At 41.1% G+C, this 16,111-nt stretch overlaps 1 protein-coding gene across 9 annotated transcripts in view; it reads left to right on the top strand.

Annotated features, from left to right (window-relative positions):
• The window catches only part of sh3pxd2aa (SH3 and PX domains 2Aa), a 107,059-nt gene that overhangs the window by 29,076 nt on the left and 61,872 nt on the right, over positions 1–16,111 (top strand). For all 9 annotated transcript variants that reach the window (XM_069529353.1, XM_069529355.1, XM_069529357.1 and 6 more), the window contains 3 exons: positions 4,276–4,351; positions 6,557–6,633; positions 8,695–8,786. In XM_069529353.1, the coding sequence (XP_069385454.1) occupies positions 4,276–4,351; positions 6,557–6,633; positions 8,695–8,786 (245 nt within the window). The remainder of the gene's footprint in view (positions 1–4,275; positions 4,352–6,556; positions 6,634–8,694; positions 8,787–16,111) is intronic.

The raw sequence follows: 16,111 nt of genomic DNA on the forward strand, positions 1-16,111 counted from the left end.
ATGATAAACTAATAATTATTTTGTGTAATTTATTAAGCAAAAGTAGCAGACATTCCCTGGTTTTTATCCCCTCAAGTATGAAGACATGTTGCTTTCCTCTGTTTCATGTCATTGTAGATTTCTTATTGTTTGACTTTGAATTATAGGTTGGACAAGCCAAAGGCATGTCCTCAGTTTTCTTTCTGACTGGTTTCTGTTTTCCTTAACAGTTTACAAAAAAAAAACCTGTAAACAACATAACAGCTATCATTGAAGCTAATCATTAACTGCAGGCGTGAGACCTTATGTTGATTCCTACGATCTAAGAGCTGACTTTGGACTGATTAAACCCAAATCAGTCCAATCACATAAGGTTGAAGCCTTGTAGTATTCTCCTTGGTCTCAGGTCTGTTTGTCAGTATGTCTAGTACCCAAATGAACAAGTGTAGACTGAGTTTAGTTTAGACCTCTTTATATACAGTCTATGGTTTAGACACAGTTTGGTTAAGTCTTGGTTAGAGGTGAACCTCTCCATTAGTGCTGATACCCCTCATGCCAATACCCAAGCTGCCACAGCTCCCTCCACCACCCCTCCTCCCTATATGCTTCATTATGGCATTGTTGATTTAACTGTGATTTATGTTCATAAATGTTTATTAATGGGGGATTAGCTCTCTCAGCAGAACCCCAGCCAACGCTTGGATTGTTTGAGGTGTAACCATTTACTATCCTTGGATGTCTTTTTAAAAATAATTAATTAATGCACATTAGGTGTGGGTACATTTTCCAAGGCCATATTAGAGTGAGCTCTACAAAATATCCTGGGTTTTATATTTGGATAGGACCATGTCACATTTATCACACACAGAAAGGGGCTTCTTTTTATGTTTTAAGTTAATCTGTACTCATTCTGACGAGAGATAAAAGAACCTCATCTTCTTGCTTTTTTATTACCTGACTCCCAACATTTACACCAGTGGTCCAGTGCTGCACAGCACCATCCAATCACGTCCCTTCACAACTCTTCTTCACACTATCTCTGTGCTGGTTACCAAGGAGACAGTGAAGTGAAGTCTGGGAAGTGGAGCAACGGTTTGGCATGAGCCTTTTTTCCTTTTTTCCTCTTCTCGCTCTGGTTTTACATTCTAGGGACTGAGAATTACCACCCGGACTGATGATTGCGTGTTTATTATATTGCAAGTGAATTAAGCGAGGTGCTTAGTGCTTCACTCCGCAGCGTACAGTGGGTATGCATGCATGTAAAAAGGGGCAGTTGTGTCACAGGTTCCGTCACCTGATCCTTGCGCCCCACCTGCTCTCACCATTTTCTCTCCCTGTGATCCAGCAATTCCTGGTGGGATGTGAACACACTTCCTCTTGCCAGGAATCTGTCAGGGCAGCGTGTATTTCAGGGCGAGCTCGACAACTGGAGATAGTTTTAAATAATGAGCAGACCTTCATCCAAGTGGGCCATTTGGGACCGGGGTGGGACGGGGAGGTGCTTGAGTGTTGAACTTTGGGGAAAAGGAAGCCGGTGAAAGTGGATCGAAGATGACATGAGCCGAGAGCTGACACGTCAAGCCTCAGAGGGGTTTCTGTCCTTTCCAGTTCTAGCACCTGCACATACATGAGCACACGTATAGCATATATTTACTCAACCACACACTTTCTAAACATTTTGCTCATCTCATATTTCACCACATCATTCATCTTTGTGAAGAGAGTGGAAAAAAGGGGTGCAGCCACATTTTGAGTAAGTGTTATAAATTCAGCATGTGCTACTCTGCTAAATGTTAAGTTACTTGTCTATCATCCGTCCACCCCTGGGTGTCTGCCACGGTGGGTTGTAAATTCAGCAGGATTTTTTTGTCCCAGGCAGCATGGGGAGGGGGTCCAAACAGCTGGGCCTGCTTCAAGTTTTGTGCTGCTGCAGCAGCAGAGCTTATTGTGTGGATGCAGAAAGCAGCTTTATGAAAAGCTCCTCTAGGAGGGCTAGGGCTAGGACTTGGGGTTTTGGGGGTCTTTGAGATGACTGAATGAATTTATATAGATCTTCCACTCAAAGCACTTTACACATTCAAACCACCAACCTTCTGATGAGTGGACAATGTCGCTCTGCCTCCTGAGCCACTGTCGACCATGAATCTGGATGAAGACTGTTAAAGTGTCGACTCTCCCTCCCTCTCTCTCTCCCTCCCTCCCTCCCACTCTCTCTCTGGTGTCCTCTAACTCTCCAGCCAAGTGGAACCAGGTAAAAGAAGACAGGAGTTCAATGAAAAGGTGGATGCGGATTGACAGATGGACAGAAAGAACTGGATCTAGGGAACCATGTGTCAGGAGGTTGCTTTGGGGATTTGATAAAGTGTGTGTGTGTGTGTGTGTGTGTGTGTGTGTTTGTTTGTCTGTGTCAGACTGTCCCACTGTCTCCACACATATGGAGCCCCACCAGGCTGTTTGCTCACTTAGTTCCCCAGGGTCTCTTACAGCCCTTGGCCATCAGATACAGACATAACTAATCGCTTCTCTCCTTTCTCCTTTTTCCTTTAATCATCTTCCTTCCATCCCCCAAGCGTACAAACATATACACACACATGCTCACTCTTCATCAGCTCCTTTCCATCTCTGATTACTGTAGGAAACAGTTTGCTGCAGTGCTGTAAAGTACAGTACATCTGCTGGTGCTCTGCATCTCTCCTCTGCTTTTCCTTTACTTTCTCTCTAATCCCTCTCTTGAATGATTTATTTGAAGGGTGAAACTGGGTAAACACAATAGGGCTGACACATACATATACACCCCCTGCCCTCTGCTGCATCTTTCTTTCTCTGTGCGCCTCGTCTCTTTCATTTTCCCTGTTTCGGCTCCACCTTTTTTCTGTCTCTCTCTCTGTCTCCATCCTCCCTCTTTCGCTCTTTTTCCTTCTTCCTGCACCTCCAACTCCGGTGTCAGCACTTCTCTTCTCACCATGTCGGTGTCTTTATGAATAAATCTGAGCTCGTTTGACTCCTGTGAACCCCTCGGCTCACCGACCCACCGCTGCCCTGCTGCTCTGCTGCCCTTGGGACTAAAGATGTGTTGACAGGATTTGATTTTTAGAATATGTGTGATACGCTCATGTGGGTTTGGGATTAAATGCATATGAGGGTTGTCATCCCCAAAGTGCTGCACATCCTCTTTGAAGAGAAAAGATGAAAAATAGATAAAAAATGGAAAGTACATTTTTTTTTAGTCATCTCTGGGAGCCATATTTGCCAGATATTAAGCCTTTCTTTTTTCGAGTAAAATAAGTGGAACAACTCATCTGTAATGCAGGAGGAATGGGATTTTTCAGCAACAAAACTTAGGTTAGGATAGGAGGGTTGCTCTCAGTACAGTTTAGGTGCTGATGGAAAGGAGTTCACACTACGTGACTTTCAAAATCGTTAAATGGCGGTGCTGTCACACTACACTACTCGCTGCCTTGTGATTGGAGTTGTTGTGAGTTCATACTATATGACTGACTGACAACGGTGGGGGGGGGGGCGCGCACTACAGATCTAAGAAACCACTGGCTATTTCTGGTCTGCTCTGATTGGCTGTAGTTGTCCAGATTTGTCTAGATATTTAGCCAGCTAGAAATCTAGTTGGAGGAGGTGACATGCTCGTGAGCCTATATCCCGTCTTTGAAAAGTTCATAGGCAACTGCCGATCTGACGCTGATTTGGCTCTGATGTAGAGCTTTTGTCATCGAATTTGTGTGCAAGTGGGAATTCGGCGGAAAAAAATTGTGTTGTGTGAACTAGGAATTATTCTGCACCATAGAAAGAGAAATGCACCTCCTCCTTATACCACCATTACATGGCATCAGTGAGATCGTGATTACAAGATGGGGAGTTGTGTACACAGTATTGTTGATGCTAATGGGGTTAAGTGGCCAGAACATTGCTAGGCAATGACAACATGAATGCTCATATTTTTATGTTGTTTGAAGTTAGAAAAAAATCTCCATTTTCCTTGGAGGTATTAAGAATGGAAACAAATGACTAAAATGACAATACAATTAAATCACCATTCAATGAATAAATGAAACATTTGCGTAAAACATATGGATGTTAAATATGGTAACATCTGAATTGGCTTTTTCTCTTTTGCTAAACTGCATTCTGGCTCCAGCTTTATATTTAATATTGACTCTGATATTTGCTGTTGACTTATCTTACTGTCACACAGAAACCAGATAAGCTTATTTCCCAACATGCTGAAAGTCAAACTTTAAGCTACAAAACTAAACTGTTTTTTTTCTCATCTTCCCTCTGCAGATGCAGATACTTGACAAGTTCCCAATTGAGGGAGGGCAAAAAGACCCGAAGAAGAGGATCATTCCATTTCTCCCAGGTAGTAGCCTGCTCCTGAGCTCCAGTTATCTGAACAGGCTCCCATATTAATAATGTATGGCTGGCACTCGCGGGGCGTCAATATGAGCTGGTTACTGATGCCTGCCTGTGGTGCATGTGTGTGTGCCTGTGTGTGTATAGTATAGCTGTGTGTGTACCATGTTACTGCTGACAGGCCATTATCAGTGACTTTCAAATCTCAGCTGATTGCATGTCTGTACGACTTTGTGTTTATGTTTTTGTCGAGCTTATGTATACGCGTTTGATTACTTTATTATGCGGATGTGTGTGTGTGTGTGTGATTTACCTTGTGCATGTCCTAGTATTGATTTAAGTCATGCCACATGTGCTCATCTCTCCTGCTGCAAGTCGTTGCCTGACATTCAGGTTCATGGTGACCTACAGTACGGCTTGGCAGTGATCGATGGTGGTATTTGTGGCAGTTCAGTGTCCGGGGCAGAAGGGCTGAGAGGAATTCTGCTAATCACACTGATGTCTTGTGTAAATATGTGTGTGCATCTATATGTTTATGCCCATGCATGAGCCCAGTATCTCCTGTAAATGCTCTCCACCCTCAATCCCTCCTCGTCCTCTGAATCTGTCACCTGGCGACACATTATTGAGTGTTTGTTTGAGGACACTTGTGTTAGAAAAAAATTGACTCAAATGTAGTCTGCAGGACTATAGATCAGATAAAGGTCTGTGATAAACATGCATTAGAAATCACTTAATCTTTACTTGTTTGATATCGGATGTAAAAGCAATACAACATTTAGACATTGAGCATTTAAATTGGTAGTACAAATCAGTAGTCATATACACACTAAACATTATCATTATTATTATACACATGTATATATTACAAGTAAAATACTAATAGCTCATGAAATAAGAAACAGTAATCCAACATCATTTATGCATCGACATTAAATATTATTAATATTAGACAAGGACATTTGATCTTATGCCTCACAGCTCTCATCTATCATTACCAGCAGTGACATGTGATCATGTGACAGACTTACAATAAGTTACACCAACAAGGGCAAGATTATGAAAAAGTGTCATTGAAGCTTCGAAGCAACGAAATTGGTATTTGACAGAGCCGCATACCTCTACTGTATAGTTATGGTTGAAATCCAGATACTGTTGTATTTATAACTTTAAATTATTTCACTTTGAATCTTCGACGGACCACTTCTTTATCTAAAAATGAAGAAAAAAAAGTCCAGCTTGAACTAGAGACTCAATTTGAAGATCAAAGAATTTGATCATAAGAAAGTTGAAAGATATTCAAACCACATACATTAAAATCTAAAATCCTGTTTTTGGTACCTAATTCAATTAGATTGTATTGAAACTTATTATCCTCCATGATAAGATAGCTATGGTTTTCAATCTCAATTTTCCCATTTTTTGTTCAGGCAAAGTCATCGAGCATTTTGCATGTGTGAAGAGAACTTTTTACATTGAATGTCTGAGTCTTTTGCTAAAAAGGATAGGAAAAAAACATGGTTATATATGGTTATATATAAACAAAGTGATGAAATGAAAGAAGTTTTGGTTCCAAAAATTTCAAAGTTATTAAAACAATACCCAGTCTGGTAAAAACTCCCCCTTGGTCTCTTTTGAAAGTTATCCTTTCATACTTAACATACTTGTAAATATTCTCAGTCAGTTCACATTAGTCAATTATTTATTTTAGTCTCCTTAAATAGCAGCATGCAAAAAAAATGTATAATGTAAGAAACCCCCCAGAAGAATGAAGTGCATACCGTCTGTATAGGGGCCTGTGATCCTCAGTGGTGGGCTTTATTGCTCCCAATGTGTGGGATGAGAGGAGGGCCTAAAATGCATGTCCCATGTGTGAATAGATCCTATTTGTTATTTAGAAAGCCATGTCACAGACAGAGGTCATGGAATCCATAGGGGGACAGACAGCTGGGTCTTTGAGTGTGGGATTGAGATTGGTTTGGCCATGATGAAGGATCACCCCCCTGCATTACCACCATCTCCCGGCAGTATAGGGTATTGCACGCAGCAGTCTGCATTGTGAAATCAGCTCAGATAGGATGTTTTTTGGGAGGTGCTTTGTGCATATGTCAAATACTTTATGATACATGTATATAAATACTTTCTCCTTTGTATCAATCACCACCACCTCCTACCTTTATTTGTACTTTCTCCCTCCTTTCCTTCACTCCAGGCAAGATCCTGTTCCGGAGGAGTCATGTGCGAGATGTGGCCATGAAGCGGCTGCGTTTCATCGACGACTACTGCAGGGTAAATATGCCTTACTATAAACATCCTTCATTTCCCCCATCTGACTCTGGGGAATGTCCCCCAGCCTGTGAGGGGTCAGAAGTCACAGTCTATACCGTCCCTTCACATGCTTTAAACGTGGGGTCTGATGCTTAGACACAATTGTGGACGTGGAAAGAGTTTACATGGCGCTCACAGTGACGAGCTACAATATTTATTAGTGCTTTTCCTGAGCCTTAAATTAATCTACTGTGACACTTTGGTTTGCAGAGGCAGTGAGGGACTTGACTCGGATGGGAAAACTTTATGATCTTTGCCGACTGCAGCTTTGTTTATTGTCACATGCACCACATTCAGAGAAGCAGAGCGACCTAGTTGTGCATCCAACTTCTCTGCCACTGCACATCATGAAACAGGCTTTGAGGTCTTCCATCATTTCAAACTCCCACACACTAATAACCTCATCCCCTCATTTGAGAGTCAGGAAAAGAAAAAAGAAAGTTCTCCCCTAAATTAGTGTCCTTGAAAGTAATGGCGTTTCTCATTCTATAGTTCAAGGGAGACTCGCCTTATCACTTCCTGTTCCTTCCCTTATTAAGTTTTTATTTATCCTGGTTTCAGATCTCTTCCTCCGCCCTACCTTCCCCACTTCCTTCCTTCCTCTTGGCAAAAAGCCAGTGTGTTTGTCTCCATACACACAATTAGGCAGCAGTATCGTTGGCCTGCATTAGGAAAGGTTAGTTACAGTATCAGCTTGGTAATTGGGACCAAAAGAAGTAAAAAACCAAAAGCAATTATACACATCATGAAATGAACTCGATCCGTAGCCCAGCACAAGCGAGGCTTTATGAAACGGGAACCAGCTTCCTAATTACCCAAATGACCCAAGTGCTCTAATGTTTACAGTTTGCTGTAGCGAGCCGGTTTCTTAGCTCAGCACTGTGGAGCCTGTCGCACTGTTTACTTCCTACATCCTGTTTACGAGCCAAACAACAGAGAGGAAGAGTAATTACCCAGTGTTGTCAAAGGATCTGCTCTCTGGAGATTGCGGGATGGTGAGTCCAGCCAGCTGTGGGTGCACAGCCAGATACGGCCTCTTCAATCACAACTACAAGGCTCTTTCAATAATATAGGAACCAATGAATGAAATATGAAGGGAGCTCGGGTCTGTGCCGATCGTGCATGTCACCACACATGTTCATGGTCCAGCACCCCACTACTGTACATGAGCTATGCCTTTGGTGAAAGCAGGCTAGATCATTAAATATACATGGTTAGCCAGACATACGATCCTCTCTTAGACTGTAGTTTGGCTTTGTCAGTGAAAGTACAGGGAGAGAACAGAGGAGCAAGAATGGCTGAAATGGACTAGACATTTATTTCCTCTAATTGATAGTGTGATTACCTTTTTGCTAATATAAATATGACCTTTAAAACCTTTAAAAATGAGGAAAACAAACCTTCACATTTGAAGGAATCAAAGATTTTTAAAGTTGCACCAGCCATGGCTTCTGTGGGGCGGTGGAACGAGCTGTGGACACAACGCTGCCATACTCTCCAATCTTCCTCCTCACTACTCCTCCTGCCCACTTATGCTCTATGGGCTCTGGAGCTTTCAGCTGTGCAGCCCCTCATCTCTGAAACTCTCTCCCACAAGCCATCTGTGACACTGACTTTCTCCCCACCATCATCTCGTCTCAAAGCCATTTTAAGACTTGCTTATTCTGTGTCTTGTTTTTACTATTGTCGATTTTATACATACTCTATTAGCCTATTTTTATATATTGGTTCATTAATCATCTGATATTTTGCCGTTTTTGCATTGTTATTATGTGTTTTAAATACAATGCATTATTTATTATTATTATTAACATATTGTCATCTTACAATTTTATGGTAAGGAAAACAATTTCCCATTTACTTAGTACACTCCAAAAGACTCAATTTAAATCTGATATTAAAATGCATCTTATTTCCAGATTGTATCACCAGAGTGCCCTATGATCACTAAAATGATATTTTTTGATCGTAGGCTGTTCTTTTTTTTTGTACCCACTGTTCTCTTTCTGTCTGTCTCCTCAGGCGCTGGTGCGACTCCCCCCTCAGATTTCTCAGAGTGAGGAGGTGCTGCGCTTCTTTGAGACGAAAGCTGAGGACATCAATCCCCCAGTGGAGTGAGTGTCACATACTGTACATACTGAACACACAAACACACGTACACACACTGGATGTATGGACTAGTCAGACTTCTGATTTATGTGTTGCTGTCCTGCAGTGACACCATCTTTACTGTGGTGGCAGGGTCAGACTGAACCTACTTTAACTGACTGAGAATGAAGAGAATGAAATTGTACTTGACGTCTGCTTTTGGGGGAAAAAAAACAACCACAACATTAATTGCAGCTCTCCTCCACCTGCACTGCGGTTACACTGTGTTTTAGCACGTCATAAATAAACGTTTCAGGAATTCTGTCATCTAAATAAAGCAGTGAACAGTCAGCACTGCTGATTTGTGCTCGCGGTCCTATTCCACTCGCTCTTATCATGCTGCCTAATGATGTTATCTTGAAGCAACTGACTGAAAGGACAGAAATGAAAGGAAATTCAGTCTATCCTGTAATCACGATTTGTAGCTGCTGTTCAACAAAAGTTTCATAGTCTCACTTCCAGCTATGTATCAGCAGAAACAATGTTTCAGCATTTGCTATGTTGTGTTAATAAATTTACAAATTGTCATCAGGGTTTGTTTTTTCGATGAATTCCAAACAAAAAAATGTCATGCTGCACAGGTTTGTAGATTTGTTGCATTTTTTTCAAAGGTGAAGCTTGTTGTTTGAGCAGCTGCAAATCATGTGCACATCCCATGAAACACACATGGATGCTTAAAGGAAGGGTGGGTAATTTCTCTCTGAAAACACTTTTAATATTACTTGTTGAAATCCTCTTTAAGTCCTGATATCCATCAATAAATAAAGCCGGTGTCTGCCTTGGCAGGAATGTAATAAACATGATGATTAATTTGGACCAAAAGAAAGAAGAGACGATAGCCATAAGTTAGCGAGTGAGTCATGGAAAAGTCATCCTGTAGCAGTCGTGAGTCAGTGCATGTTTATGAAGTTTGGGAGAGTAGCTATGACGCGAGCGCCGATGTGAGGGGGTGGGATGTATCGGTTGCATATTTGTTGCATAAGTGTAGCCTGCCCTTGCTAGCTTTTTTGGGATTACCAACCCTAGCTTTAAACAACTCAAAGCCGAAAGACAAAAATATAGGTCTGCACACTTTGGCTCCACTTCAGTGAAGCTTTAGTTAGTCATCCACCATGCTCTTCATGTTGAGTCTGAAGTAGAGCATGCAGCTCTGGTCGTCGGTGGATGTCTCAGTAAATCTGCATTGAAAGGAGCTACAGTGTGTGCACCATTGTTTCTGCAGCTGAAAACCACACACAGCACAATGAGCTCATTGTGGCGATTTGCAGGTGAATAGTTGTTTGGTTGTCAGTGAAATAAAATGACTAAATTTGGCCACACAATGTTCAACATAGTTGTATTTTGTTTGTATTTTGATTAGTGTATATCGACATGCAGCTTCTCCTCGACAAGAAGTTGCTGAAAATATAATTTCATACCACGTTATCGCAGGTTCACAAATGAGATGCCACCACAGTAATGATGGCGTGTTCACTTTTGCCTACAATCTGACAGATACATGTGAATTCTCACACACACACAGGTGTACGTGCATGCATTTAAATTCATATGTGTGCATCATCCTCTAAATGTTAGCTTCTCTTGCATGTTATTGTTTCGCATCAAATCCTAGAAATGCTGCACTGATGGCTGTAAGCTCATTACCTATCTGTCTGTTCTCGCTTTCTACTCTATTCCCAAATCACCTCTCTCTCTCTCCGAGTTCGTTAAAACCTCCTATCAGGCCAGGTGGAGGGGGAGTTGATGGCATGAGAGTGGGGGGGTGCAGAGAAAGAGGATTTGATGGCTGTGAGAGTGGGAGGAGGAGAGTGACTTGTTTCATAGCAGGAGATAGCCCCTTTGGGTAGTTTTTAATTAAAGAACACACTCTCCTCTCCAAACCTCAAATGCCAGTATCGCACTACTCATTTGCAACTCTACTCTTGTTAGACCTGGGCTATGTTTTTTTAATTTTTTATTACTCCTCTCCTTTCCAGGCAGGATTTAGTGACCTCTGCCTGTAACAAATTTTCAGTACAGCCCGGCGCCACAGGTTATCGCCCCCTCTCTTCCTCTAAATTCTCTCTATCCAACTTGGCCCCATAAATTAAAGTACATTTAATTGACGCTGCATCGCAGGTTTACAAGCCCCCCCCCCGCTTGCACACATATTCTTTGATCAACAGGTCTGGTTTTCTCTCTGTCCACAGCTTTCAATCTTCCCTGTCTCCATCTTTTCAACCGACTTGTGCCCTTGAGTTTTTACAGTTTTTTTCTTCGAGGAACTTCTGTCTTATATATCGCCCACTCTCTTACTGCCCTGTGTAGGCCATATGTATTCTGGTGCATAAAGAAATGGGATTAATCGTCTTCTCTTGTGGGAGATGGAGATGTACATGAGGAGCATCATTAAAGTGTTTTCCCAGCTCTGCCTTCAACGCTCACAGTTTGTTAGTCTGTGAAACACGTAACAGTGTAATCATTTAAAATACTTTCATTCGATCAACTGAATAGATGGATTGCAACTCTGACTTGAATCTTACAGAGATTCACTTCAGACAAAGGATATTCAAGGACACAATTAAAGAGGTTCAACCTCAAAATTAGACAGTGGTGAGAATACACAAGAGTACCATACTTAAAGGTACAGTGTATAGAATTTTTAGATATCTAGTGTTGAAGTTGCATGTTGCAGCTGAACACCCCTCACCTCACACTCTCCTTCCAAACATGAAAAAGAACCTGTGGTAGCCTTTAATTGTCATAAAAACTCAAAAGGTGTTTAGTTTGTCCAGTCTGGACTAATGTAAAAAACATGGCAGCCTCCGTAGAGAGGGTCCCCTCGATGTAAATATAAAGTATTTAAATATAAAGGGTCTTTTCTGGGGTAAAGAAAACTACAATTCATACAATTTAGATGAAACGAACTAGTGAAAACATCATGAGTATTATTTTACAATTTCTGCCAATAGTTCCCTTTCACCTAAATCTTACACACTGGACCCAGTTTTGTGCGATTTGAAGTGATACGTTTAATGTTTATATTAATTGAATAAAGAGGCGACCAGTGCTCTGCAGCAGTCAGTGGCGGTTGAACTAGTTGCGCATGTCGCCTTCCACCTCCTCAGATAAACTGCAGCAGTGGTTGGGTCAAACCGCAGCCATGTGATTTTGATAATTTGATTATTTTTATTTCGCCATATTGGACTGACAGAGAGTGACACAGACAGCCTGACCCATTACAGTGCTGATCTCCATCATGGCACCAACATTCATAGAATCACTCCCTCTGCAGCAATATGTCTACAAAGTAAAGGTTTAATGTTTGTTTTGTTTAAATCAAATCAAATCAAATTAACATTGACATTGTTGCTGCAATGCTTTATATTGAGCTGAATTAAAGTTTTGCACTTAGGTCTGAAGATTCCAACAATTGCTTAACAGACCTCTGAAATCATCCAATGTGTTCAAATAACAGCAGTAAGTAAATCCATCAAACTTATATATAAACCACACACATGAACAATAATAAAGCAGATTCTGATGAACACAATATTTTTAAACTTCACTCTGCACCATAGACTGTTTCTAAAAAGCTCTGCACACAACGTCCAGCACACACACATTGTAGAACTGTCCTTTACTCCTAGCTATCGTCTTGTTTGGTGTCTGTCTCTCTGGCTGAAGACTGAGTGCAGGCAGGCGGGTCGGTTAGTGACAGTTATGCCGGCCAATGAGCTCATTCAGTTAGAGTTTAGTACAGTCCTGCTATTGCTACAGAGCCAGCCCTTTTTTCTGTCTTTTTTTCCAGACAACTTTTTTATTTAAAGGATTTCAACACAGAAATGTATGAACTCTACCTTTAAACAGCAGAAATACATTTGTGGCTGTCGACCATGCCATGGGGTTCCCACCACGACAGCCAGAGACGAACCAGTCCACCCATTGGGTGCTCAGCAACATCTTTTTATTTAATGCAAACAGAACTGACAAAACATTTAACTTAAAGGGTCCAGCACTTTCTGCTGGACCTTTAGCTTCACCCAGTCTCTTCCCCAGTGTGTGTTCCCAGAGGCAGCTCTGCTGCTGCCTTTTCAAGCATGAGGATCAATCAGCTAACATATCTCACCTGTGCTGACTGAGCCTCTGTGGTGCAGGTGAAGGTGCTCTCCCAGCCCCTTCACCTGCACAACATTGTTCATGTCTGATGTTAATATACGAATAACGCCTCATTAAATGTATGTGACGGGGCGACAAGCTGTTGGCAGATAACAAGTCATGTTGTCTTGCAAAAGTTAAATTTCCCATATGCGCAAGGATGTGATTCTATATCCCCACTGCAGGTGTCTCAGCTGCAAAGAGGCTAAATCTGTGGCCAGGCTGCAGGTGTATCAGCTGCAGCTGAAACACATCAGGCTGTGAGGCAGTACAGAGGATAAAATGACTGTGGATTTTGTGCTCCACAGACATTTTTATCCCAGACTTCCTATGTCTGAACGATTTTTGGAACGATTTTGCACAGTCTAATGCTGTGTTAATTGCCATACATACCAAGACAAGTGCACACAGCTAGAAACATCCAATAAGACACATGGTGAGGAAATATTCCACCTTTTTGTCCCACAGAGAAGTGCTTTACTCACGCAGCCATTAAACGACACTATGAAAACAATATTAGCAGCTGTGGAGTTAAGGTCACAGTTTGAACCCAGTGATGGCGCAGTAGTGGAGATCTCAGTCTGAGTAAGTACTGTCCTCCAGTCAGCGTCAGATCAAACAGAGCCAGTCTTCAGGTTTCTCTGTTTCCCTGCAGGCTTTCACTCTGTCTTAATAAAAGAGGAAAAGACTCAGGGGAGTGAACTGCCCACTCTCTGTTAAAAAAAAAGAAAAGAAGACTGCTCAGTTAATGGTAGGTAAGATGTCATGATCCAGAGGACCCGATTGGGACATGGAGGATAAATTAGATGGGTTCCTCTTGTTCCCTACTCGTAATGCATTTGCTAAATGAAAATGAATCATGGGGGAGAGTATATAGGAATGAGATTGGCCGATGATTTAAAGTTGAGATAGGCATGTGTGTGTTAGCAGTGCGTGGATTATTTAATGTTCGTGTGCAAGTGAAGATGTGTGTCCTATGTATTGGAGAGGAAGAGAAATGATTTGAAATCCTGAGAAGGATGGACCACTGAAGAATAATATCTGTCATGGTGTGTGTGTATGTGTGTGTCTGTATGGTTTTATGCATGTGGCATATTTTGTCCTACATCTTCATAAAGAAGCAAACCTGAATACCTCCTCCCTGAACGTTCAGTATCTGTAGCTACAGGAGAAAAGAAGTAAAAGTCAAAGATTGATTTTATATTTGGAGCAGGCAGAAAACACGACAGATTGGAGTGGCTGCCAAATTAATGTTGACAGCCTGTAGCCAGAACCTGAAAATGAGATGAGCAGGAGAAGATATGAAGCTCTCATTAAAAATGTATCTGACAGATTCACTGGTGTAGCCAACTTTTCTTTTTTACACTGTTTTTCACAAACTAGTCGACTGAAATATCGGACGAACTGATTCTCATAAGCTGAAACTACTGATATCATTTTCCAGCTCCTGAAAGCGATGTCCCACAGGTTTTTTCCACAGAGGAATCACTTCTCTGTTTGACTGGTTGAACTACTAAACACAGTGATCACAGAGTAATGCGACAAAAGCTTTGGCTGGAGAAGACACCTGCACATACATAAAACAACAGCACAGATTCCTTTCTGGCCTTTTGGTCTCTTCTGCATTGAATGTTAATCGGCTGCAGCAATTTCAACCAGTGGAAGAAACAGGCAGCACCTGCTAAAGATAATAAGATGCTTCCTGAATTGCTTATAACTGTTTCATGTAGACGTTTCTATAGCAGTTAGTGAACTGTGACATTGTCCTTCCAAAAAATGTCATAAGAAAATGGTGATGAACCTTTATGTAAATTGACGAGCCATGAAAACAGTGATATGGTGAACAGAAAATGAATGATGCAAGTTAATTTTAGCAATTTATTTTTAATACCCCCACCAAGGAGGTTATGTTTTCACCTCTGTCCGGTCCAGGCTTTTTTTTCAGTCACTTTTTCAAACATTGTGAGATATCACCAATTTACCAGGGAATAATTTATGGATCTTGATGGAAAAATTAGGCACATTTAGGGGACTGATATCTATGTGTGTGTAAGTTTGAGCAACTTGATTGAATTGAAGGGGACTGTTGGAGGAATTACGTAAGTTAAGTGCAATTTTAGTTTCAGTTGATTTTGTGTTATATTAAAACTCTAAATGCACTTAAATATTGAGTCAAACAAGTGTCTTGCACTAAAGAGAATTTCCTGAATCTGTTTAAAAAAAAAAAATGACTTGCAAATATTGTGCAAGAATTAATCTGTTCTTAATAATCGCTTGCTTTAGACCTTTAAAGACACACACACACACACACACACACAAATATGTATATCATGCAAAACCTCCATGCTCATCTCTCTCTCTCTTAAATCATCCAAACCTTTGTGACCTCAGGGCTTTGTGACTTTTTATCCATCATCAGAAAAGTAACAGGATTATCCTCATCTTCTACTCATTTCTTCTGTACCCTAAAACTTGATGTGACCCAGTTTGAGCCCAGAATGATTTCTGTCCTACCCTGAAGTCAGCCAAAGGCAAATGAGCTGAAACGGTAACTTACAGCGCTTCTCAAAATTGTTCCCTCCAGCTTCACTTCTCCAATCTGGTGTCCTCAAACTGCCTTGAGTGCAGTCAAGCAGAAGGGATGAGGGATGGCTGCGGAGACGATAAAACTGATATATGGTATGAGAGCCTCTGTCAAGGTTAAAAATCTAAAATGAAATTGATGCCCCTGAAAAGGTCATAGCCTACTTATCAGGTCAAAAAGTTAAAAACCCAACAAGGACGAAAAGTCAACAAAGTGAGTGAAATTATAACAGATACTGAGTTTGCATGCTAAGTAGGCTGTCTCCATGGCAACGTGTCAATCTCTCCTAAATGCCAGCTGAGGTGGTTAAAAGTACCAGAAAATGCTGTCAGGTGGACTGTTTTTTTATTTATCAAAGTGCTATTTCCAAGGTTTAAAATTAACTTGTTTAATATATATATATATATGGCAAAAATGCCATATCATTATTGTTTTCAGGCAGGATCACAATCCTCTATCTAATCACTATTGTCTTTCATGTTGGATTTACTGACAATTTTGCAACTTACTTAACATTAATAACATTAGGGCTAAACACATCAAGTATGAACATTCAACAAGAATTTCGAC

Source organism: Paralichthys olivaceus, chromosome 8 (assembly GCF_024713975.1).
Source record: "Paralichthys olivaceus isolate ysfri-2021 chromosome 8, ASM2471397v2, whole genome shotgun sequence".
Lineage (NCBI taxonomy): Eukaryota > Metazoa > Chordata > Actinopteri > Pleuronectiformes > Paralichthyidae > Paralichthys > Paralichthys olivaceus.